Genomic DNA, 25,748 nt, shown 5'->3' with positions numbered 1-25,748 from the left:
ATGACTTTACGCTGTGGGAGGGAACCCGCACAAATAGCTAAATTCCAACCCATGTCCAAACCCACAGCACAGGTGATGGCCTTCCCAGTGCATGCCAAATTTGAAATTGGGTTAATATGTGGCATTTCATCCTGCCCTTAGACCCAACATTTGAAATGAAGACCCTTATGTCTTCATGTATTTGTAGTATCGTAGGGTTTTTTTTTTTTTTGGTTTACAAAGGATCTGAAACATAAGGTGCTGTTAAGGTTTAATCATGGTCAAATTGGTAGAAATATTTTATGATTACTAGAGCTGTCTCTGGAAGGTTGTAGAGTCTTATCTTTCAAGGGTGGCGCTCGTCATTGGTCCTCGGATTCTAAGTTTACTACTGTCTAAGGTATGTAAGCAGATGTACTTCTTTCAAAATTCATCAGTAATGCCTGTAACCTGGGGATTGTTCAGATATGGCTTTGTTGTCTATAAGTGCCATTTGTCAAAGATGTACGCTCTATAACGGTAGCGAGAGCATTCAAAACAAAACAGGTGAACAACCTTATATTTCACAGAGCATCAAATATTATGGTGAGAACATAGCCACCCAGACTGCATATCCTACTATACCTTTAAACGTTAATGTATTTTTACAGGCAAATCAGGTTAAATTAGTGGTATCTGTTAGACTTTTCAGACACCTGATTGTTTAGCTATGTTTTAATTCATGGTCATTTTGGCTATATTGACACTTGTCACATTAGCTACTTCAGCAATAACTGAACAATTTTCTCATCGTTCCTTCTAGGGATCACACTAAACTGATTTTCTCATGGTGACTGGTTACATTTTCTAAATGCATGTTTGAAACCTAAAAATAAGTGAAGTTGTATGAAAGTGACAGCCGTTTGTTAGGAATGACATTGCTTCACAAATCTGTCAACCAAAAAAGCGATAACATCGACATTAGTGGGGAAATTATTTTTCCTATGTTGGTTTGCAGGAAAGTGCAAGCAGCATTTCTACAACCAGTAAAAGAGACCCAGTAGTGCTTTCTTACTCACTGTGTACCCAAAATTTTTCTTTGTCCCTTCCAGTTAATACTACATTTTTGTATTGCACCACATTTTTAGATAGTAAAGTAAAAGAAATCAGTCCCAAAGTCACTGTTCAGCAAGTGTCTTGTGCATAGATTTGATTCATTGCCCCAGACCACTTCAGTGATTTCATTCTATTGAATGTAGTGGGAACTGAGGTAACACAGCATACCTTCAGAGTAAAAACAAGTAAAAATGGGAGTAAAACAACAGGCTGCTATGTGATCTGCCACCTTAGTGTATGAGAGAAAGAGAACACATTCTTATGTTCATGAAACTAGACAAGAATACGTTGAATAGCTGGAATGATTTTGTATGTTGCATGCAAAAAATGCAGGATCAGATGCCTCATGCATAACCTGAAATGAAAGGGGAACCTGTTTTGGCACAAGCATAAAGGCAGCAGTCAGTACACTTTCGAAATCATTGGTGTTTTACAGAAGACATTTAAGACTTTTCATATATGAATCTTAATCATGTGTTTGATAGCTTGGTCAGGACCAAAATTAAAGGTAGACCTACGTACGTAGCTATGTAATTACACATCAGTGAAAGCATTCCACCGAACAATAAGAACAGATGTTCTGGAAGTTCCAGTGACACTGGTATGGTGGAGTCCATCCTTCTTTTCAGTGTCACCTATAGGTTTTGTGACGAGGACTTGTTGAAATTATGGCAATTCCACTTTGCACATTGAAAAGTTCCTTACCGGCACTAAGGTCGTATGCAGATTTCCACCCTGATAGCTGATTCCTACTGTGGCACTGACAATAGCACCTCATTTCAGTTCCCGGAGACAAAAGGAAATCCCACAAGAAATTGTTTCTAATCGTTATCTTTTGGCGTGCGGGTCAAGTTCCGCTTAAGGCTAGAAAAAAATAAGCAGACTGGAAGTGAGACTATCACCTTGGGAAAATTGGAATTGTGCAAAACGTGTGGGAAGGGAAGAAGAAAACCTTACAGGAGGAGAGTATATTTAAAGTAGATTGTGTCTTTACATTTCAGTGTTGTATATTGTAGTGTAATTAACAATATAATTGTCACAGCTTTGCCAGTGTTTTGTAAGTTGGTAAAACACCCCCACTACACTTAAGGAGAGGTGCTGTAACGGTGCGTTTGACTAGCTAGATGCTCATGGGCACAGCATTAAATTTACATGTATTCATTTACATTACTCCAAAGTGACATACTTTTAAGAGGAAAAATACAATGAGTACATTACAACAGAAGGAGAGATTTGGATACAGATGTGTGATTCTGAGTACAGTTAGTCACAATACACCATATGAACCAGAAGTGATTAAACTTCGTATTGGAAAATGGCTATTGCATGCCTATTTGTGGCTTTTCCCCTACTTTAGGCAAGGCTTTGGTAATAGCTGGTTTAGTTTATAGGTGCTTGGTGTTGCTTTTATAAAGTAGGACCTTATCAACCCAATCTCTTCACAGTAGCTGAATTTCAGCCAACACCCCTGGTACCCCTCCCCATTTCCCCTCAATTCCCCATATCGCAGCCTCCCACCCTCTCCCAGGATGTACACACTGTAGTTCTCTTAATGGAAGTTCAGTGCTTGACTGGGAACACTACAGCCTAGATTTCCATGCAAAATTAATTTTAGGTTTTGTATCTAATAAGAGATTGCTTATATAAGGGAGCTCAATGTTACGGAATTCAAAAGAAGTGCTCAGAACGTGGGCAGAAGTCACACAAAGAGCATTGGGAGAAAACCAGTGGTCAGCACAGGCTTTTTTTGTAGTCAAAAGAGATTCAGTGACCACACTTTATTTGGTCAGTATGAAATGATCAGTAATGAGAAACTAAAGTATTATGCAGGTATTCTTCCCTGTGGCCACAATGTAGAAATCTGTGATTTTTACATGCTTTGCTCAGTTGTTGTAGTCTTCAAAGCTATTGATATTTTAGATAGGTTTTTATAGTTTTTACACACACACACACACACACACACACACACACACATATATATGTGTGTGTATATGTATATATAAAATAATAATTATATATACCTTTTTGCTGAAGCATTCTAGGTAAAGTAACTTTCATGAGGTTATAGAAAGCCATATCTTTTGGGACTTGGAAACAGTAACCTCTCAGTAGCCAGTCCAGTTCATTAACTGCCATGCTACCTGCTGGCCCAACATTACTGTGTTATTGTGTGCAGAACTTGGCATTATTGATAGGGAAGCACATTTTACTTAGTGGGGAATACTTCATTAGGATTGCTCTTGCTGTGCGTTGGCGGCTGTGTTGCAGTGTGCGCGAGTAGGTGTGGTGGCTGTTGTCGAGTACAGTGGGGATTTCAACTGATTTGAGTGCTTGTGGAAAAACTGCGTTTACTGAATGTAAAGCAGGATGTTTTTGTGAGGTGGGGTACCGCATGATTGCTACTTTGTAATAAAAGCACCGAAATGTATTGTGAAGTGTCATTCCTGATACTGAGAGTTATCTTGGACGAAAATGGATGCATTATACTGCTGCTTATAACTGAGATGGGAGGAAACAGTCAAAATTGTGCAGTTGTGCCTGTGATTAGATGCATTAGAGTCTTTAAAACCCACCTTCATAGTGCATCTGAGTGGGAGAAATAGGAATGTTATTAAATAAAATTGTACAAATGCAAAGACTTATGATTTTAATGTTTTTCATGTTTCTTGTGTTTAATGCTTTGAATAAAATTCCACACATCTTCAACATATTAGTCTTGCCTTTCAGTAATTAATGTGCTACACTGGAATACGCTTTTACTATTTGTTCAGATATTAGCAAACAATGCAGGCAGTCCCTGGGTTACAAATGTCCGACTTACTTATGAACCATCCCCTTACTGACCGGAAGTTAATTTTTTTTATCACCCTTAAGTAAACATCAAATAATAAGCTTAATGCTTATTATGGTCAAAATTCAAGTTATATACAGTGGTTTGTAATAACAAACAGGCGGTAATTTACGATGCACATCAAAACATTGCGTGTCTACAGCGGTTTGTCGGCTCGTGGTCGCCTGAGCCCGAGGTAGGACAGACTTTGTTCTTTTCAGTCAGACCATGTTGCTGTTAAGTGTCTCATGTCTTACTGTATTTGGCGTTAACCTTTTTGTTTTTACCCTCCTAACCATGGCACCAAAGCATAAATGTGATGCAAGTGGTGGTGATGCATCCAAAAAAGGAAAACAATCACAATTGAAACTAAAGTGGAAATAATAAAGTGATCGGAAAAAGGTGAAACGCCAACAAACATTGGAAAAGCGAACATAAGTTTCTTCAATGTTTTGCACGTGCACGGTCTCTCTATTATAAATACTGTAGTTACATTTATTATCATGGTGTCATTACATTGTATTATTGTATTGAAGATGTTTTAGTGTATCTATAAGTGTTTAATGTTTTTTATGCATAGAAAGGTACACAATATACGATATAGTAAGTCAAACATTTGAGAAACTGACGTTAGATACCCACCATACCTAACTTGCGTCAAAATTTGACTTAGACTGAGGAACGGAACTCGTTCGTAATCTGGGGACTGTCTCTATGCCAGCTAATATAAAATTGAAAAAAGAGTAACCAAAGTAAAGTTTTGAAATGATTATGATTTGAATGAACATGATTATTCAAATCCATATCCAAAGTTCTTCATTGAACACTGTCTGTTCAAGCTCATTTTCAGTAAAATGAAATTACTCATGTAGCACTGGCATTTATCATTTAAAAATAGATTAGTCGTACCACTGCCTTCTGTACCGGTGGGTAGCACATGCCACTGGCCTGAAAACTTGCAAATGTCGCTTGAAAATGCAACCTGGCACATTTTAGCCTACTGAAAATACAAAGCTTGCAATTCCAAGGGCAAGGCTTCTTAGTTTATAGCAAGGTTCTAGTTTACAGGAATTAACCATGAATGAACCATCTTTGCTATTTTTGCACGTTTAATTCTGTAGCTGTGTGGAAACAGTTGATGGGGTATGCGTTTCATTTTATTTTTGTTACAGCATGTTAAATGCACCCTTTCATGGAAAGTAAAGATACCAATATGTATGTTAGTTTTTTCATTTGCCACAAAATGTATGTCAGGTGGGAAAAGTATTCCTATGCATTGCATTTGTGTGTTAATTCTAAAAGACTAAATCAGTGCTTTGGAGAATTAAAATCATAACTGCAAGTCAGTATGAAAAATTTTGCAGTTCTACACACGAATTAGTGGTATGTATATTTTCTCATTTTGGATAATAAAATGTTTTTCATTTTAGAACTGTCACATTAGGGTTTTTAGTTAATAAATTTCTTAATGTAAGCTATGTCTTTTTCCAGGTTTATTTGAACTTTATTTCAGGTGGAAATACTGCATATCAAATTAATGTGTTAGAATCCTTCATCTTTTCCTCCCTTAATTGTATCTTGTCTTTGTCAGTATTTATCTGCATTTAATAAGCCACACTCATAGGCACATATATTAGAAGTTTGTGTGGCTGTAGAACTTTGTATAAATGTTGTCAAAGTAATATTTTTTTAAAGAAAATATTTTCATCAGAACACTACAGTTGTGGTATTTCTAATCTTCTATACATGTTTCCCTGAATGTATGCAAATTTTTGTCTTATCACAGTAGGCAAATTTGTAGCCCAAGATTATGGTAGTGGATATTTAAAAAATCTAAGTATTGCCATTGAGAATTTTTAGACTTATGAACGTAGGCTATGAATCAAGCATATCTGTGAGTTGTTTCCCCACCAAGAGCAGTTTACTTACCCCACGTTGCGCCCATTGGGATTGAACAAGGTTCCATAGGCCTGGAAATGTCAAAGAGAGGGTATGCCAGGGATCTTCTGATCTGAGCATCAGCTCTGTCTGGAGCTGATCATCTGAGCAAGACTCTGGAAATCAAGGACTTGCCTCCCACATGGTCAGAGGGGCCTGCAAGATGAAGGCACAATTTGAAAAGTAGCCTTTAATTTTCGGATGAGATGTTACTTTGTGCGTGCATGTGTGTGTGTGGCAGCTGGTAGTGTAAGTGATTAGAGGTGTTGCCTTTGGACCCAAATGTTTCAGGTTCAAATTTTCAGTCTCAAACAGTTGTTAATTTCATTGATAATTAACTGGTGATTGATGAAAACTGTGATCATGAAATGATTAAAAATCAAATCTTAAGGGTTGGTATTGAAATCACATGTATTACACTATTTAAAAATTTTTTGTCTTATTCTGGTGTCAGAATTTTGAATAGTAGTGGATGTGGAACAGTCCTACACTTCTAGCATTTTGCTGTTTATGAAATTTGACTGTGCTACTATCAACCCATAGAGCTGGTTTCTAAGTTTTGGATTGTGCAGCAAAGATCTGATATGTATTTCTTGTAAATTGCAAATTGGCAAGTTTCCTCCACTGACCATCCCTGCTCCTGATTATGTGCAACAGGGATCTTTTATCACGCTTTTATGATGCATTTATGTGCATTGTAAGATGTCTTTTAATCAGATATTTGTTACACATTTATTAATTTAACAATTACCCCCTCAAAAAGAATAGGCTATATAACTGAATACTTAATTTATGTCAGCGAGCTTGCAGCAGACATGGGCAGCCCCCTTCCTAAATCTTTGTTTGCGAAGCCAAGCCATGATAAATCATGTCACCATAAAAAAAAAAAAACCTGTAAATACAGTTGTATGTAGAACTTGAACCTGAACTTTTTTTTTCTTTTTAATCCAAAACTATTTTACGATGCTGCCAACAGACTGAAGCTTCACTGAGGAAAAATTAACTTCATTGCACTGTGTTGTTGGTATAATAAAGCAGGCTCTGCACAGCAGAGTCTGAATGTTACTTTGGCTTATTTTTAACAATACACATCCTGTCCGTCCTGGGTTTATATTGTTGGTAGGATTAGGAAGGTAGCCCCGTTTGTGCATTAGTGTATGTCTGAGGATGGACTGTCCTTGTCCTGGTGGCAGCTATAAGAAGATGCCATGTTGAACTTTGATGAGATACCCCTTGCTAGGGTGGGCAGCCAAAGCTGTCTGAGCAGACAGAGATCGGCAGTTGTAATTAGTCTCTTGCTCGAGGGCACAGTGTGAAAACAGCCCCTGTACAGAGAACAATAATTAGGCTAATCCCTTTGGAGTGGAACTGAGTAGGACAGATGCATGGGGGGCAGGAGACCCTGGGTCTGCAGTAAGCAAGTACACCTTGATTAGTGCCGATTGCTCAGACTTTGCTGGGGTGGCCAGGGGCAGGGCTCAGCCAGGGCTCCATCTGCTTGGAGAGGAGCGCCGTTCCAGGGCAGTAAAGGGATGTAATATTTATGAATCTGTACCAAGCAAAGCCAGTATGTCACAGCTACCAAGAGAAGGTAGAAATGAGTGAAGGTGGTATATGCGCAACAATTCCTGAGCATGACACAGACAGATCTGAGCAATTAGTGCTCACTCCTTCATCGCTTTAGTATTGCAGCATCTGCAGTTCTCATAGGAGCTCTTTTTTCTATGCCTTTCTGAACTGTCACCTGTCACTACCTCCAGTTGACCCAGAGACTCACCTCTATCCCAGTAGTAATGCTGGAGCAGTGCCTTACTGTTTTTGTGAAGAAGTGAAAAGTGCTGAGTTAATTGAAGAACTAACTCCAGTTAAATTCTTTAAATTATTGTTGAAACATTTGAACACTTTCTGCTGGGACAGCAATTAGTGCTGTTGCTTAGCAATTTGAAGGGTCCCTGTCCCACTCCTGTAGTTCTCTTGAGCAAAGAACTTACCCTGAAATGATGCAGTGAGAACACCCTTCTGCATATATGGTTTCACCATAATTGTAAGCTTATCTAACTTTCTAAATCACCTAAGACAAAAGTGTCTGTTCAAAAAAAAAAAAAAAAAAACAACAATACATAATGTTTTCCCTTCTACACAAAATTGTCATTGTGTTTCGAAATTCATTAGCATAACAGTGTTCTGCGCTGGAATTTTTAAGATGACGTTTTGAAACTTCACAGAAGCGATCACACACACACTTGGGCTAATTCCCTCCTGCAACACAAGCCAGGTAATTGTTATGACTGCTACAACTGGCAAAAAGGAAGCCTGCCAATTCATTACTTATGATGACCTGTTTAGGGTATGGGAAATTTCATTACTGGTTCACCAGACTGCTCTTGACAGCGTCTTGCTGATTCAGACCACTTTTTGAGTTGCTCCACATTGATAAAGCTCATGGATTGATGACACGGAGCCTGTTTTTAGACCTCAAGCCTGCCGACTCCACTCGTCAATGCTTATGGCGTTTAAGTCCTAAATGAGCCTTAAATGTGTCGTGTCGGTGCCACGAGTGGCATGGCTGACTGCCGCACAACTGATAGTATGCAGCTTACAAGCTGCTTTCTGAACGTGTCACTACATTTTTTTCTTAGTTTTCAGTAAAACATTTGCGTACATATGGCTCTGTATGTACACGTATATGAAACATTAGGAGCGATGGTTTTTCACAGCAACAGACACTGCCTCCCCTCGTGTAGTCCATTGTTTCAAGGATGGACTGCAATAAGATACAATAAGTATTTTGCATCAGTGACATTCCAACACCGTCTAACAGAAATTAAACGCATTTTGCCCACCTTTATACAGTCTTTTTGGTTCTTAATCTTAACACATTTGTAACTGAGCTGGATACGTTGTACAGGGGGACGCGGTGGCGCTGCAGGTTTGGCCGGGTTCTGCTCTCTGGTTGGTCTGGGGTTTGAGTCCTGCTTGGGGTGCCTTGCGACAGACTGGCGTCCCCTCCTGGCTGTGTCCCCTCCTCCTCCAGCCTTGCGCCCTGTGTTTCCGGGTTAGGCTCCGGTTTGCCGCGACCCCGCTGGGGACAAGCTGTTTCGGACTGTGTGTGGATACATTGTACTTCCAGCAGTCGTTGTGCAATGGGGGTTTTTTTATGTTTTCAGGTTAATTAGTAATGGCAGCAGCTGTCTGCATTTATGTACTGGGAAGAACATCAGTTCCTGTCTATAAATGAATTCTTTTCTGTATCAGTTACTAGTCTTGGTCCCACAGATGGGTAAAGTAGCCAGACACGATGTTCAGGTGCTGTTAGTTCTGAAAAAAAATTACTCGAGTAAAAGTAAAGAGTTTTTAAAAAAAAAAAAAAAATCAGGTCAAAAATAGAAGTACTGAAATTTCTTTAATTCAGAAGAAGCAACTAAATATTTAAGGGTTAACAGCTATAATATAGTTTTAAGTAATTGTTTCAGTAAAGTAAATCTACCATGGAAAAAAAAATTAGATATTCTCAGTTAGGCTAATAAGTGCAAAAGACCAGACTTCTAAGTATAATTATTTAGCTGGCACCTTTGTCCAAGGCAACTTACAATGTTAGCTTTGTACAGTAAGCTGTTCACAATGATTTACTCATTTTTGCAGCAGGGTCACTTTACTGGGCAATTCAGGGTAAGTACATTGATGATGGTACTACAGGAGAATGTAAAGGTTAAACTCATGTCCTTTGACTGAAAAGTGACAGCTCTACTGTTCTGTCAGTTGTCTTGCATGAAGTTATTTTCTCTTTAGCCGAGGACTTTTTGGAGGAAGGTTTCTTAATCTCTGTGATGTGTGTTCTCCTGCCCACTTTTTACCCATAAGCAATGCTGGAACAAGGCCAGGAAAATAGTGAAAGACCTCAGCCATCCGAGCAACGGACTCTTCTCTCTGTTGCAGTCAGGGAAGCATTTCTGCTCCCTAAAGGCCAATACAGAGAGGATGAAGAGGAGCTTCTTCCCTCAGGCTGTTCGGGCCCTCAACCAATACAACATATACACACACACATTTTCTGAACCTCTTGTCCCATTCAGGGTCACGGGGAGCCATAGCCTAACTTGGCAACACAGGGCGTAAGGCTGGAGGGGGAGGGTACACACCCAGGACAGGACGCCAATCTGTCGCACGGCACCCCAAGCGGGATTCGAACCCCCAGACCCACCAGAGAGCAGGACCTGGTTCAACCCACTGCGCCACCGCACCCCCTGCCAATACAACACCTAGGACTAAAGACCAGTCACCTCCAGGAACCACTCCACCTCTGCTATTTCATTTCATATACAAACTCAAGCTGAACTACCTGTGCGCTTTTGCACATTACATTGTGCTGTTGAACACCATATTGTACTACATCTTATGCCGCACAAATTTTTATAATTAGATATTTATATATTTTGGTCTTACATATGCATAAATAGATTGTATATATTTTTTTCTTTAGATTTTAGTACCTGTTATTTCTCTTTCTAGATTATGTCGGACAGCTGTATAAAGCATTTCACTACACGTCGTACTGTGTATGGTTGTGTATGAGACAAAATTTGAATTTGAGTTTCACCTCTTTGTAGACATCTTTCTAGAAGGGTTATTTTATAAAGTAATGAAACCTGTCAAGGTGTCATCTTTGTTTTTTCATGGTTGATATTGATTTTCACCTCAGTATTGAGGTGTTCAGATACTAATGTAATACCCTACTATATAAAGGGTAAATCATAAGTTGTCTTGGAAAAAGAAGTCAGGTAAATTTGAATTATTTCATTTTCCGCTAATGTGGTAGAGGTACTGGTCGTTTCACTGAAGATAGCTGTGTGGGTCAAGCTGCCAAAAATATACCCGAGTCATTTCAGAGAAACAGACAGAAGGTATATTTTCATGTTTAGACAAAACCTGGAGTACTTTTAAGATTATTGTGGTGTCTAGTGTACTATAGATACTACAAAACCACGGTCACAGTAGCAAACAAGTGAAATTTAAGGTTTTAGGTTTGAAAGAATTAAAAGCGGTGGATCTTGTGACAACAGATATCTAGGCACCAGACTATGTAGGATGTTGATTATTAATCAAATTGGTTAAATTTACATGGGGAGCCCCTGGTGTACCCCTGAGGGGGAAGGAGACAGGTGTTGTAGAGCAGTATAGAGAAGGAAAGGCATCTTAGCTCACTTAGGACACATTTACATATCAGCCAACTTCCTGATTGACTGTACTGTGCCGAGACAAAGGTGTGTTCAGATATCCTTCATGGACATTTTGACTGATCTCTAAATTTGCTGGTAATGCTGATGGAAATCGTCTCACTTGGAACTTTGCTCAACTCAACTGCTCTAGACATTTCAAAATCTCTAACTCTCCTGTCACCACCAGTCACCACCATCCACCTCCTAACCACCCAGCTGCACTTGGCAAATACACAGGGACTGAGGTCATAGTACAATGCTGTGTTTGTGGGAGCTTTGGCCCGAGTCGGTCATGTCTAGGGTTCAGTGTGTCTTGAGTTGGCGAAGAGTCTCAGTCAGCACTTTGATTTGCTCTTAAGATGAGTGGTCCACAAATGATGCCCCAGTGAATCGCATGGCTCTTGCGGTCCTCTCTTAGTATGGTATCTCCTCTCATCCAGCTTTCACAGACTCGCCAGCTCCATTCTCTTGGATCATATGTTCTACTGTCCAGTCTAACTTTAAAGACTTGAAACTGATACTATGTCTTCTGTGGGAACTGACCTTGCCTGGGTCTGGAGGTGTATACCAGGGGCCATTTCAGTAGTCACCTAAAGCCAGTGAGCAATGTTGTGATGTGAGCTCCACTCTTTCATTTTCCTTTCTTGTATCTTTGTCTTACATTAATTTTGATTTGATTGTGGATTAGTCTTTTTCTTTTTGAACCTCCAGGTTCCTATGTGTACAAGGCAGCCCTGCTGCAGATGAGCCAGAGGCGGAGGCCTTTGCAGCAAAGTCGCAGGCCCAGATAGTCCCCTGCGGCGGTAGTGGGCTCCCAGCATGCCCTCCACCAGCAGGGCAGGGAGCCTGAAGGACCCCGAGATCGCAGAGCTGTTCTTTAAGGAAGACCCTGAGAAGCTCTTCACTGACCTGCGTGAGATTGGCCATGGCAGTTTTGGCGCTGTCTACTTCGTAAGTGTACCAGTGTCCTGATTGACTGTGCGGTTTTCTTATAGCTGGTTATCATCCTGCTACATCTATTGTTATTTAGTCTTCCATTAACTCAGTTTAAATGCCAATTTTTTGGGAGATGTAATCTGTAGCAGATGTCTTGATCTGCATGTTCATGATTGAACCATTTATCGATGTTCATTCTTGTGCTCAACCAGCTCAGGCTTTGCCTAATAATTGTAAGAGTTTAAAATCTGTTGCCCTGACTGCTTCTGTGGTTTTCCAGGCACGGGATGTGCGCAGTACAGAGGTTGTGGCTATCAAGAAGATGTCCTACAGTGGGAAACAGTCCAATGAGGTGAGCAGTGCATACTGATTTAGAAATATCCTCCTGTGCCCCCACATTGTTACTGGTTTCATTCATATTTTGAATTTAGTTGGTCTGAACATATGGGGTGAAATTCAATGGGTGTTTAGAGGGATGAAAACTGAACCTGTTTTGCAGCCATCAGCTCAGTATAATCTGTAGAAAGGCTTGTCATTTTCCCTTATTTTTCCTATGCGGTTATGACTTAATGAGACAGAAATGTACAGGAACGCTCATATAAAACTAGGAGGTGAATATTCAAAGGATTCTTCTTGCTGCTGTAGTTAAAATTGAAGATTAGCATTAATCAGATTAGACCTAATTCCAGTAAAGAGGAGTTTTATGTGGCCAGGCCTCTGGTGAAAGTCAGAACTCGGCTTCATGTTGTTGGGACAGTATTGCCGCATGCTGCCCACAATTTGTTAAAAGAATATGTAAAGTTTATATAATCACAAATGTAATGTATTGTTGGCAGTATTACTATTTATCCAACAGTAAGACTGGAAATTTTCCTAAATTCCCCTCCTCCTCTCTTAACAGTGTTAATAGTATTTTACAGTTGGATGTCCTGTTTTTGTCAAAAACATGCCTGCCTTTGTCAGTGGAGCATAGTTTTGTGATAGTTATTTCTACTTCACCTCATCTTTTCCCTCCTCAAAGAAATGGCAAGACATCATCAAGGAGGTCAAGTTCCTACAAAGAATACAGCACCCTAACAGCATCCAGTACAAGGGCTGCTACCTGCGGGAGCACACAGCCTGGGTGAGTTCAGCTACACTATTTAGCAGAAAGCAATAATGATAAATATCCCAGACAGTGAATGAGGGGATCTAGTGCCCCTAATGGAAAAACAGGTAGCGGTGTATTACCTGTCTCTGCTGTTTTATTCACAGTAGAAGAGCTTGCAACTGTTTTATTTATACTTATTTTCTATTTCAGTAAAATAATTATCTGTGTAGCAGTTAAAGAATTCTGATTGTCGTGATTTCTTGTTTTAGCCTAGAGCAACTTGGCTTTAACAATTCTTGAAGCCTTCAAGATATACTAATGGGCTGCAGCAGGAAAGTGAGAAATAGCATGTAAAAAAGAAATCAGTGAAATTGAAAAGTCTTGTCAATTTAACAGTAACAGTGGTCTTGGAACTACTGCACTTATGTGATGTTTCTCATTTGGAATTTGTAACTGAATTTTTATCTTCTCTGAGCAGTTGGTTATGGAGTACTGTCTAGGTTCTGCATCTGACCTTCTGGAGGGTGAGCAGTTTTTTTTTAAATGTATATTTAAACACTTGTTTTTCCTCATTTAAGTGTTTTTTAAGAATAACAGCTAGACAGCTAAAACCAAGTTTGTGCAACACGGCTTTAATCTTGAATTATTGGCTTATGTTTTAAGATCTACATGAAAGAAGAAATTATCTCAGATTATTTACAATTTTCATTTCAGGTGCCAGTCAGCCCTAATATCTTCCAAAAGATGTGATCTTTAGATGTGAATAGTTGTGACTTTTCCAGTATTAAATGACAACAATGCAGAGTTTTACTATACAGATTCCATATTTTGAGGCAAGATCTACATTGCATGGTCAGTGTAGAGCCTAAAAAATTATCGTACTTCAGAGTGTATGTATTGGAGTACATTCCCAAATTATTTGGAAAAATTTGTCTTTTTGGCATTTCTGAGCAAGGTCTTTGTAAATCAAACCCATTTTCTGTAATCTTGCTTAGTTATTTCTGAGCTGTTCACTATTTCATATACGGTGTGGTAGTGTATTTACTGATGTATTTCTGTATAGTAGTATTCTGCCACAGTGGTTGATGTGTGAAGGACATCACTGGCTCTGTACAGGGCATTAAAGGACAGGAGACTGTGTTGGACATACATTGTTGTTTTTGCTAAGATGGAAGTTAAAAAAAAAAAAAAAAATCTATAATTTTTTTATGACTGTAAAATTTCTTGTTTTCATTTGGTGTTTTCAGTGCATAAAAAGCCTCTTCAGGAACTGGAGATAGCAGCAATTACCCATGGTGCACTACAGGGCTTGGCCTACCTTCATTCACACAATATGATTCACAGGTGGGCAGCTTGTTTTTTTTTTTTTTTTTTGGGTCTGTGTGTTCAGGGACATTTTTTTATTTTTTTTTTTCTTCAGAGCTTACAAGCATCAGAAGAATGCTGTAGTGGATATTGACTTGAACTGTTTTTTTCTTTTACTGTGTTTCATGCAAAGAGCTGGTATATTACACCATTAGTCTCATTCTCTGTTCTCACTCTCTTAATGTCTTGCTCATTTCTGCAGGGACATCAAGGCTGGCAATATCCTGCTGACAGAACCAGGACAGGTGAAGCTGGCAGACTTTGGCTCTGCCTCCATAGCCTCTCCTGCCAACTCCTTTGTGGGCACACCATATTGGTAAGCAGAGGCCTGCTGATTTATACCAGCCTCTTTTGTAGGACACAAGACTGCTGTCAAGCTAAGAACCACAGCTTCAGTCTGCCTGCACATATGCTTTTGTGCACATGTTCTTTGCCCTCACTTTGAGTGCCTATCTTTGTGACTGTGTTGTCCAGTTTTGTTGTCATAGCATGTTGCATACAGTTTCATACTTTGTAGCTGCTCACCTGAAGTACTTCTGTGTTCCCATCCAGTAAATTATTTAATATTTTTTCCATGATGTAAGGATGGCCCCTGAAGTGATTCTAGCTATGGATGAGGGCCAGTATGATGGAAAGGTGGACATCTGGTCTCTGGGAATCACTTGCATTGAGTTAGGTAAGCATGGGTGGATATATCTCAGAGATCTTGGAGTTTATTTAATGTAGCATTGCTGTAATTTAGTGCTTCTCTCTTTGCCATCATTCTTCCAGTTTTCTTGTCATTGCTTATCTTTAACTTTCTTTTTACTTGGCTCAGTTTCCCTTGCGAGCTTTTGCTTTCCTCTTTGCCTCTTTGTGTACTTTGTGATTCACTGTGTATTTGCAGTCAATGTCTATGATACACATTCATCTGGTTAGTTTGCAGACTGCACTGTCTAGTCAACTCTTGTCTGTGGCAAAGAATTCTTATAAAATTGTCACAAATTGCACAAATTCTATTTTCTCTGAGATGTACGTCGCTTTGGAGAAAAGCATCTGCTAACTGAATAAATGTAAATGTGAAACTTAGTCTTACACTGGATAATGGGTACTTTGAGAACCAGAGAGCTCCTAACAGCTATCAAATAGAAGAGGGCGGCATGACAGCACAGTAAGTACTGCTGCTACCTCACAGTGCCTGGGTGGTGCGAGAGGACATGAGTTCGGTCCCCACTCATTCTGCGTGGAGTTTGATGTTCTCCCTGTATCTGTGTGGGTTTCCTCCCGCAGTCCAAGGACATGCTGTTCAGGTGGATTGATGACTCTGAAATCACTCATTGTGTTTGTCTGTCTGTCTGTCTTTGTATGTGACAGAGTGAAAGTGTGTTTCACTGACAGATGGATGAGTGACTCATTGTAAAAAGTGTATCTAGCATTGTAAGTCACCTTGGGTGAATAAGGTATGGGTTTATATTACTGCAATAGTGTTCATTAGAAGCTGCTGAATGAATAAATGTATATTCTGAAAGTCTATCACTGATAAGACTTCTAAGACAGTGAAAGTTCTTGTCAGTTCTCTTTATAATGAAATTTAGAATGTGGGCAGCTCTCATACTTAATGAATAACTAATAAATAATTCTGACTGAAACCCAGTTTTTTGGTGCCCATGATTTTGTACCTAACTCCCTTCTCCTCTCTGCTTTCTGTTTTCAGCGGAGAGAAAGCCCCCTCTCTTCAACATGAATGCAATGAGTGCCTTATATCACATAGCGCAGAATGAGAGCCCCACACTGCAGTCAACTGAATGGTGAGTATGACTTTTTAATCAGCTTTTACTTTCTGTTAATTGTATTTCTCTTGGTCACACATGGGTAACATGTAAATATGCTGTGGACAACAAAACATTATTAGAAGTTGTTATTGTAAAGTTATGCACAGCAGAATTGACCAGTAAGATCTTCACTGTCCTGTCTATAATTTTTAATTTAGAAAGAAGGCCATTCAGGTTTAGTTGCTGATTAATCTCATTTAAAAAAAAAACATATTTATAATTGTAACATGTTTTGTTGAAGTGACAACTTTTACATACATTTATGGCCTCTTTAATTCTCTTTGTGTCTCTCTCTCTCTCTCTCTCTCTCTCTCTCCCCCCAGGTCAGATTACTTTAGAAACTTTGTAGATTCATGTCTTCAGAAAATCCCTCAAGACAGATTGGACTCTGAGGAGCTCTTAAAGGTCAGATTCTGTGCTGTCAAAGTGGACACAGTGCTATTGTGGGTGAAGCATATCTGCTGGGTAAACAGCTGTGCAACCTCTCTTGAACAGAAGTTTTTGTCTTGATGATGAATCTGAGTCAATATTGCCATGTCTTTGCACGAAGGAAGGAAATGATACTAAAAATATTAAAATAAATCATGAAGATTTACCTTGCGTACCTCATTTCACTTATTTTAAAATGTACTTTGGATACAGTTTTAAACCTTAAAAATTAGAATGTCATTCAAATCATTGAACACGTTAGATTGCCTACTAATCCGGTTTTGTTACATGAAGTTGAAAGTTCAAACAAATTATACATGGTAGTGCTATAATTGATGTAAAAGCATGTTTAATGAACAGCTGATCTTTCCTTCAATTGAATCTTCAGTTTTATGATGGCAAGGTTGGTTGATGTTTTTACATAAGCTTCAGAAGATAGTTTGTTCCAATATTTGCTCTACTTTTTTCCTCAAAACTAACTTGCCTGCCTCCTTCCCTCACCCACCCAATCTTCCAGCATGCCTTTGTCCTGCGGGCGCGGCCTGAAACAGTGTTGACAGACCTTATCCAACGGACCAAAGATGCAGTGCGTGAGTTGGACAACCTGCAGTATCGCAAGATGAAGAAGATTCTCTTTCAAGAGGCCCACAATGGACCTGTGGCAGAAGCCCCTGATGGGGAGGAGGTCTGTTACCATCACTTTTTCTTCATTAATTTTTTAGTGTTTTTCTGCTCTTGGTTCCAACTGGTTCTCAACTGTCTGCTTGTCACTGAAAGTGGACTGTAGAACCTTAATAAGAATTTGATCCTTTCCAGTCTTATTGCTTGATGAGTCCTGTAATATATTTGAACAGCTAGATAGTGTAAAAGCTTTTTCCATCTGAGCGTGCTTCAAGACTACTCTGTGAGTCTGCAATGATGCTCTGTGGTGTGACCTTTGATACTTGAATTCACAGGAGCCAGAGCATGGGGCGGGCAGGACAGGCACAGTGAGCAGTGTGGGCAGCAATCAGTCCATCCCCAGCATGTCCATCAGTGCCAGTTCCCAAAGCAGCTCTGTCAACAGTTTGCCAGATGCCGCAGCTGATGACCACAGTGAGCTGGAGCTGATGGAGGGTGACCACACAGTCATGTCCAACAGTTCTGTCATCCATCTCAAGCCGGTGGGTTCAGTCTGTCTTCCTTTACTTTTTCCTCACATTTCCTACTTGAATTCATATCAGATACTTAAATGAAAAGTAGAAGGCAGTATAGTTCATACATTGAATTTGTTGTATACGCCCCCATTCTCAGTTAGGCACAAAGGATCTGTACTGTCATTTTATTTTTAGGAAGAGGAGGAGGAAAGTTATCATGATAACCCAGATCCCCGAAGCAGACCCTCTGAGCCACAGCCACCACCGGCACAGACACCCCGGCAAAAGCCCTACCGAAACCGAGAGCACTTTGCAACCATTCGGACTGCCTCCCTGGTGAGTACTTATGTTTGCGAGTCTGTTTCCCCCCCCGCATTTGCCCCATTTTCAGCTCAGAAGCTCCCTATTGTGCGCCTTCCATTGCAGTATAACCCTAAACTTAAAATGATAGTTCTTTAATGTTCCACCATTGTTTACCAATATGAAGGACCTCTCCCATTTCCTTTTTGGGCTGTTTGACCTGTTATGATCACATTTTATAAATTTATATAAATGTTGCATAGTGCTACTACTTATACACACACTATATATATATATATATATAAAAAGTCATGTTTCTAGTGACATGACGTTGTATTAATATATAGCAGTGTGCTTTAATTTTCCAGACTTCTTTCCTGACAAGCCAAGTTTCAGTTGAAAATAAATTGTTCTGAAGCTATAACTATCTTCTCTTAGTTTGCTCCCAGTAAAATTTAATTATTCTCCTTCCCTTCCTTTCTTACTTGCGTCTGTCTCAGTTGAAACTCAGTGTACATCACAGCTTGTCTTATTGACTGGATGGGGGGAACAAAAGGTTGTACAGGAGAAGGATAGGTGTGAGATGGAACCAGAACGGTTTGTGCATTTCTCTTAACGTGTACCCATCCTCTGCATTTCCTAGGTAACACGGCAGATGCAAGAGCATGAGCAGGACTCAGAACTGCGGGAGCAGATGTCCGGCTACAAGCGCATGCGGCGACAAAACCAGAAGCAACTGATGGCACTGGAGAATAAGCTGAAGGCTGAAATGGATGAACACCGGCTACGGCTGGACAAGGAGCTGGAGACCCAGAGGAACAGTTTTGCTGCTGAGCTGGAGAAGCTGGTCAAAAAGCACCAGGCCACCATGGAGAAAGATGTAGCGTAGCCCTCCTTTTTCTTTCTTGTTTATTCTTCTGTATGGTCTGCAGTTAGGGGGGCGCAGTGGGTTGGACCGGGTCCTGCTCTCCGGCGGGTCTGGGGTTCGAGTCCTGCTTGGGGTGCCTTGCGGCGGACTGGCGTCCCGTCCTGGGTGTGTCCCCTCCCCCTCCGGCCTTACGCCCTGTGTTGCCGGGTAGGCTCCGGTTCCCCGCGGCCCTGTATGGGACAAGCGGTTCAGAAAGTGTGTGTGTGTGTGTGTGTGTGTGTGTGTGTGTGTGTGTGTGGTTTGCAGTTATCAGAATTGTGGACATGGTAAAATACTGGACCATGGGTTAGGCTTAGATACAAATATCCGGATATTTTTGGAGATATTTAGAAAAAACTGATATCCTGGGATATTTAGAAAAATGAAGCATAGTTTTGAGTCTACTTTGAGGGTTTCTCTGCATTTCCGTTGGTTTTACTGAGCCGGCAAGGTAATAATCCAGCAACTTTACTATTTAATAATGTATCCCACAATGCTTGGTGCAATCCAACATGGAGGATACGGATCGTGACAGCAGACAAACCCCCGAAGCTCAAACTTCCAGTACTAGTACAGCAGTGAGGGAAAACAAAGTGGTGTCTCTTTTAGATCGTCTCAAAGCTCCAGGGTTTTTGAGAGGGTTTTCTTGTTACTGGCCACCATGTTTGGCAAGCAACAGCATGAGGTTCTAGCAGGTTGCACTGAGGTGGTATTGATGCTACGAGTTAAGTCGTTAGAACAGGACTCAATCGAGTTGTCCACTAAGCATTTACATTGACTACTGCTGTAATGATTATTAGGCTATCGGTAATGATTGGTCGAATGCTGAACCTTAGTGTATAAATCCGACAATAGCCAGCCTCTGTAAACATGTTCTTTGTTGCTTTGGATTCGACACACTTTAAGTTTTCTGTCAACCCACTGGTACACTGGAATCTGAATCAAACATGAAAGCTCTGAGATTCAAGCCATTTCAAGTACGTAATAAAACCATTTTTACACGTTTGTCTTATCCTTTCATAGACAACACATAATCTTTCAAATAATATAGGTATTTAGGCATTTTTGAGGATATTTAGAGAATTTTTTTTCGAGATATTTAGAAATTTTTTCTGGAATTTCTGGAAACATGTTTAGGTCAATTTTCGAGATATTTGTATCTAAGCCTACCATGGGTCTTGCCGATATACTGTGACCCTATGTAATACGTGAAGCTTGTTACATGTGTGCAATTTCTTAAATAATTAGAAAAAGTTTTATGTGATTTATATTTAATGAAGTCATAGGTGGGGTTGGTTCCTCTGTATTATAAAATATAATTCTCTGTTTTAAATGCCTTGCATTCAGTGTGGTTTTGTATTAACTGTTTCTGCCCCCCTGTGTGTGTCTTTTTCCTGGTATGTCTGTTGCTTGGTCCTTTCTCTCTCTCTCTTTTCCTGCTGCTCGGCCACACCTGCCGTCCCCTCCTTGTGTGTTTGCAGGCCAAGACTTTTGCCAACGATGAGAAGAAGTTCCAGCAGCACATACAGGCTCAGCAGAAGAAGGAGCTTGCCAGCTTCTTGGAGTCACAAAAGCGAGAGTATAAGTTACGTAAGGAGCAGCTCAAGGAGGTACAACGACACAGCACGCCCCCGTGCATATGTGTGCAGGCAGGCACAACAACATGGGCTTGCATTCCTAACCGCTTTAACAGCCCTCAGACCTGTTGTCATTGCCTTCTTCCCAGGAGCTGAATGAGAACCAATCCACACCCAAGAAAGAGAAGCAAGAATGGCTGTCCAAACAGAAAGAGAATTTCCAGCACTTCCAGGCTGAGGAGGAGGCAAACCTCCTGCGGCGGCAGCGCCAGTACCTGGAACTTGAGTGCCGGCGATTCAAAAGACGCATCCTCATCGCCCGCCATAATGTGGAGCAAGACCTTGTGCGTGAGGTGAGCTGGGACCCTGAGCACTATGCAGCTTCCTGGATCTGTGATGAGGTCTTTCTTTTCCTCAGTTTCCTCTCCCGATCTCAAGTTGCATACTTGTCCTTCCTTTACGGTTTCCAAGTCGATCTGTTTCTCTCACCCTTCTCATGGTCTTTCTTACCTCACTTTCCTCTCTGACAGGAGCTAAACAAGCGCCAGACACAGAAAGACCTAGAGCATGCCATGTTACTTCGCCATCACGAGTCAATGCAAGAGCTGGAGTTTCGGCAGCTGAGTTCTGTACAACGCATGCGGGCAGAGCTGATCCGTGTGCAGCACCAGACAGAGCTCACAAACCAGAATGAGTATAACAAGCGCCGCGAGCGTGAGCTGCGCCGTAAGCATGTTATGGAGGTCCGGCAGCAGCCTAAGAGCCTCAAGGTGATCCATCTTCCATTCTTGTATTTACTTTGCATTTATCGGGGTGCACCTCACCCTATTAAACCTTCATTTCCTAGAATTAAACTCTCATATTCTCCCTACTGCCATCTCCTCCCTTAATATCTTCAGTCCAAAGAGCTGCAGATCAAGAAGCAGTTCCAGGACACATGTAAGATCCAGACTCGGCAGTACAAGGCATTAAGGAACCACCTTCTAGAGAGCACCCCCAAAGCAGACCACAAAGCTGTGTTGAAGAGGCTGAAGGAGGAGCAGACACGGAAGCTGGCCATCCTTGCTGAGCAATATGACCACTCCATCAATGAAATGCTGTCCACACAGGCTGTAAGTCATGAAGGGCTGGGGTGGGCCCATTAAGACCTACACTGATGATGAGTGGTTGAGCTTTTTTGTTTTGTTCAGGTGATACTTGAAAAATTGGATTTTCTCCTCTACCTCCTTGGCCACACCTCACATCCTTCTCTCTGCTGGACTTGCCGTTTCTTATGTTGCCCCCTTGTCTTCCTTGCTCTTCCTCCCCACACTCCAGCTCCGATTGGACGAGGCACAGGAGGCAGAGTGCAAGGTGCTGCGGATGCAGCTGCAACAGGAGCTGGAGCTGCTCAATGCCTACCAGAGCAAGATCAAGATGCAGACAGATGCACAGCATGACCGTGAAAGAAAAGACTTGGAGCAGAGAGTGTCACTCCGCAGGGCCCTGCTCGAGCAGAAGGTGGGTGCTATGATTAGACCTTTGGTGGGAGTGTTTTAGGGCCAGAAGCCAAAGCACCACACCGCCTTGGTGGTTCTTTTGTTGGCAGCAGTTTTGTGACAGCCAGTATTGAATATGTGCGCTTCTGACATTTGTGTATTAACTTAATAAATGTGGCTCAGTGAAAAAACCAGATGATCTTCATGGAAGCTAATGGTGATCTTTTGTTTCTTAGAAAGCATTGAGTTTTGGCAGATGTATGAAATACAGTAACCTGGATTAACATTTTATTAGATTATCAGTAAAAATAAGAGATGGAGCTGCTCTTGATATGCTCCACGAATCTCTCCATCTCGCTGACTTTCATCCCACAGATAGAGGAGGAGATGTTGGCTCTGCAGAATGAACGCTCAGAGCGCATCAGAACCCTACTGGAGCGCCAGGCCCGCGAGATTGAAGCCTTTGACTCAGAAAGCATGCGTCTCGGCTTCAGTAACATGGTGCTGTCCAGCCTCTCCACTGATGCCTTCAGCCACAGCTTCCCAGGTGCTGCCAGTGGTGGAGGAGGAGTAGGTCCAAGCCACCGCAGCAGTAGTCACCACCACCACCATCACCACCACCACCACCACCACCACCACCACCAACACTCCTCCCAAAGCGGGACCCCTCCACAGCAGGCCTGGGGCCAAGGGGGTGGAGGGAGCAGTGGCGGTCTCGGTGGCACCCCACCCTGGGGGCACCCTTCAACGGGAGCCCTAGGGGCAGGGCCACGGTCTGTGCAGGGTGTACGGAACAGCCCCCAGGCTTTGAGGAGGACATCCTCTGGGGGGCGCACTGAGCAGGGGATGAGCAGGAGCACCAGCATCACCTCACAAATATCCAACGGTTCACACCTGTCCTTCACATAGGCCCGCTCTGCCTGCTGGGGCCCTCATGCTCTTCTTCCATACTTTCTGTCTCTCATTAACCCAGTTTCCTAACCCTGCCCCTTTGTACCCTCCTCTCTTTTGTCCTTTGATCTCATACCCACTCAGGCACAGGCCCACATCTTGTACATAATGTGGAGGTGAGAGACCTTTTAGGCTTTGGTGTGTTCCCACCGTGTACAGACATACATGCACACACCTGCCATGGTATTTGTGGAATCCTAAAGACTGAGCATCCTGACGATACTGTGAGTAGCACAAATGTTGCGGTGTCCACCCCCCAGATTGATATGAACACCTTATGTGCGTTGGCCTACAGTCGGATTTAGTTAGCTTCTTTGTCTTTTGAGTAAAATGTTTTACATTTTCAAGGCATCAATTTTCCAGCATGTAAGTTTTAAAGATAATATGAAGGGTGATCTAAAATTGTCCCTTCCTCCCACAGTGATTTTTCATAGCTATGATGAGTGAGTACTATAGCTGAACAAGAAACCCATAATGCACTGCAATTCCTATAACAGCATATGGCCTCCAGTACATGTTAGAGATGATTTTTATGCTACATAAGACAGTCCTTATGGTGGAAGCACTGAATGCAAAGACTTTATTTTTTTTACTTAGTTGCACGTATATATAAATGTCAAATAATCCAGAAAGTTACATTAATATTTAGCATCTATTCAGAGAATTGAAATGAACAAGTAAAACCAGTCATATTTATGAAGCCTGATATATGCTATGTTTACCTAAAAATCAAACTTTTTTTTTTTTTTTGTATCTTGGTGCCAAGTGTGAAGTTGAGTGCTATTCTCTCTGGTCATTTTAGCCAAACAGTGACCTATGTGATCACACTACAGATGTTTGGTTGTAAAGACACTTTTATAAAAAAAAAAAAAAAAAAACTTTTTAAACATCTTTTAAATGATTTATAAACACTTTTTAAATGATGTAACCAATCTGGCGGGGGGATAGATGGCAGTTGATGATGTGAAGGCAGGTTCATCAGGCTCTGTTTATGTCCCAGAGCAGGAAGATTCTAAGCTTATTACAGCAGCAGCTACACAAGTATTTCAGATGGAGAAAGTGAAGTAACAGGTGACCTGGTAGGTAGCACAGAACCTTAGCGATACAGCAAGCACATGGACCACAGGTAGCGTGTGGGAGCAGGGGAATAAGTGGTTGAACAGCGTTGGTCTTTGATTCAGCCAGTATCAGGGGGTGTAAGTGCCTGAGCAAGGGGTATGCTTTGCACAGGGAACAGATGAGCACTGAAGGTTTGGAGGGAATACAGCAGGAAGTTCTCAGAAAGGTAGCACACAGACACAGGGTTGGAGTCCAGGATGTCCAGTATGGCTGCAAAGTCTCCTTATGATCATTGAAATGGAAACAGTGTAATTTTAGGAATTGAGAGATCAGATTTCCATCTGAGCTGCCTCAAGTTGTATCTTGTAAGTTTCTGCATGGCCTCTGCAAATATATTTACAAATTCCCCCCCCAGTCTTTTATGTTACTGAGTTGAGTGCCAAGTCTAGCAATTTCACATCTGTGGTCCAGGACAAGGGTGGATGTCTCGATATACAGGGAGACCACAGCAGGAACTAGGACAGGCCCGTTCAGGTTTACACCGCTACTATCAGGGAGAATCATGGAACACGATGCGAATGATTAAAATTTCAGTCCTAAATCACACCATGCCAAAGATGAAACCTGGATGCTGACTGTGCCAAAAATTGACTAGCCACATTATTTTATTCATTGAAATCCATCGTTCCACCAGCGATGCCACACTGCTTCCCTTAATTCCCCCCCAACCCTAACTCCATTCCATTGATCCTTCTCTCATCATCGTTCCCCACAACTCCATTTCCCTTAGCCCCCTGCAGCTGGGCTCCGTGACCTCTCCGCTTGGCGCCTGGGTGCAGCAGGTTGTGACCGCTGAATGTTATTCTGGGTGAGTGGGTGTTGCTGCTGGCGCCCCTGCCACGCCCCTTCAGTTCCTGCGCCACCTCGTCCCCAATCTGCCTTCCTCCTCACAAGCCTGACTGGGCCCCCCCCCCCCCGAACCCAGGTGAACTACCTTCATGTAGAAGTTTTAAGTACTAATGAAGTTGCTTGAAAAAGTTCATAAAAAGGCTAAGGAACGTTTAGTATGAAATCAGTGTTTTAAGTGGGAAAAGATGTGGATATACAGTTACATTTTGAGTGGGTGTATAGGAAAATGTTTATATTGTATATTTAGAATTTTAAAAAAGTGAAAATAAAAAAATTAAAAGGAAAAATTAACTGCTTGTATTGTGCAAAAATGGTAAAATAATGACATGGTTTCTAACATTAATATTTAAAAGAAAAAGTGCACACACATACATACACCCTCACAATGGTAAGAGACCACGGTTGTACTTCTGGAATCATGTTTTACACAATGAGAGTGAACATGTTGCCTCAGCTGTAAAGTCCTGGATGTTGTCTGAAAAAATGGGATGTGCTCCCACTCTTGTGTCGAACCCCCCATCCTGCCCACCCCCCTCTGTCAGGAACTGCCAACCAGCATTCCTCAGACTTATCACCTCCGTCTCTTTGTTGTCATCTGCTTTTTTGGTTTTCCATTTTTTCCCTTCCTTATGGCAAGTGTGTGTAGTCTGTAGGAGTGGTGCATGCTAAAGGAGGCACCCTGATACAGTGCTGTGTGGTTCTGTTGGCAAACATGAAGGTGTGCTCTCCTGTCTGTTTTGAGCAG

General features: G+C 41.4%; 1 protein-coding gene across 1 annotated transcript in view; it reads left to right on the top strand.

The window, feature by feature from the left end:
• Positions 1–24,502, top strand: part of taok1b (TAO kinase 1b) — a 29,586-nt gene extending 5,084 nt beyond the window's left edge. The window contains exons 2-20 of the mRNA XM_018730650.2: positions 11,767–12,006; positions 12,272–12,343; positions 13,013–13,114; positions 13,560–13,605; positions 14,329–14,425; positions 14,649–14,762; positions 15,031–15,122; positions 16,140–16,233; positions 16,581–16,662; positions 17,204–17,371; positions 17,643–17,849; positions 18,018–18,158; positions 18,766–19,002; positions 20,511–20,639; positions 20,756–20,959; positions 21,137–21,376; positions 21,506–21,718; positions 21,924–22,106; positions 22,460–24,502. Coding sequence (XP_018586166.1) covers positions 11,875–12,006; positions 12,272–12,343; positions 13,013–13,114; positions 13,560–13,605; positions 14,329–14,425; positions 14,649–14,762; positions 15,031–15,122; positions 16,140–16,233; positions 16,581–16,662; positions 17,204–17,371; positions 17,643–17,849; positions 18,018–18,158; positions 18,766–19,002; positions 20,511–20,639; positions 20,756–20,959; positions 21,137–21,376; positions 21,506–21,718; positions 21,924–22,106; positions 22,460–22,993 — 3,087 coding nt within the window. The 5' untranslated portion in view covers positions 11,767–11,874 and the 3' untranslated portion in view covers positions 22,994–24,502. The remainder of the gene's footprint in view (positions 1–11,766; positions 12,007–12,271; positions 12,344–13,012; positions 13,115–13,559; positions 13,606–14,328; positions 14,426–14,648; positions 14,763–15,030; positions 15,123–16,139; positions 16,234–16,580; positions 16,663–17,203; positions 17,372–17,642; positions 17,850–18,017; positions 18,159–18,765; positions 19,003–20,510; positions 20,640–20,755; positions 20,960–21,136; positions 21,377–21,505; positions 21,719–21,923; positions 22,107–22,459) is intronic.
• Positions 24,503–25,748: the final 1,246 nt, after the last annotated feature.

The sequence above is a fragment of the Scleropages formosus genome, chromosome 4 (assembly GCF_900964775.1).
Source record: "Scleropages formosus chromosome 4, fSclFor1.1, whole genome shotgun sequence".
Taxonomy (NCBI): Eukaryota; Metazoa; Chordata; class Actinopteri; order Osteoglossiformes; family Osteoglossidae; genus Scleropages; species Scleropages formosus.
Note: the sequence above shows the minus strand (reverse complement) of the source record. Positions and strands in the feature narration are given on the sequence as shown.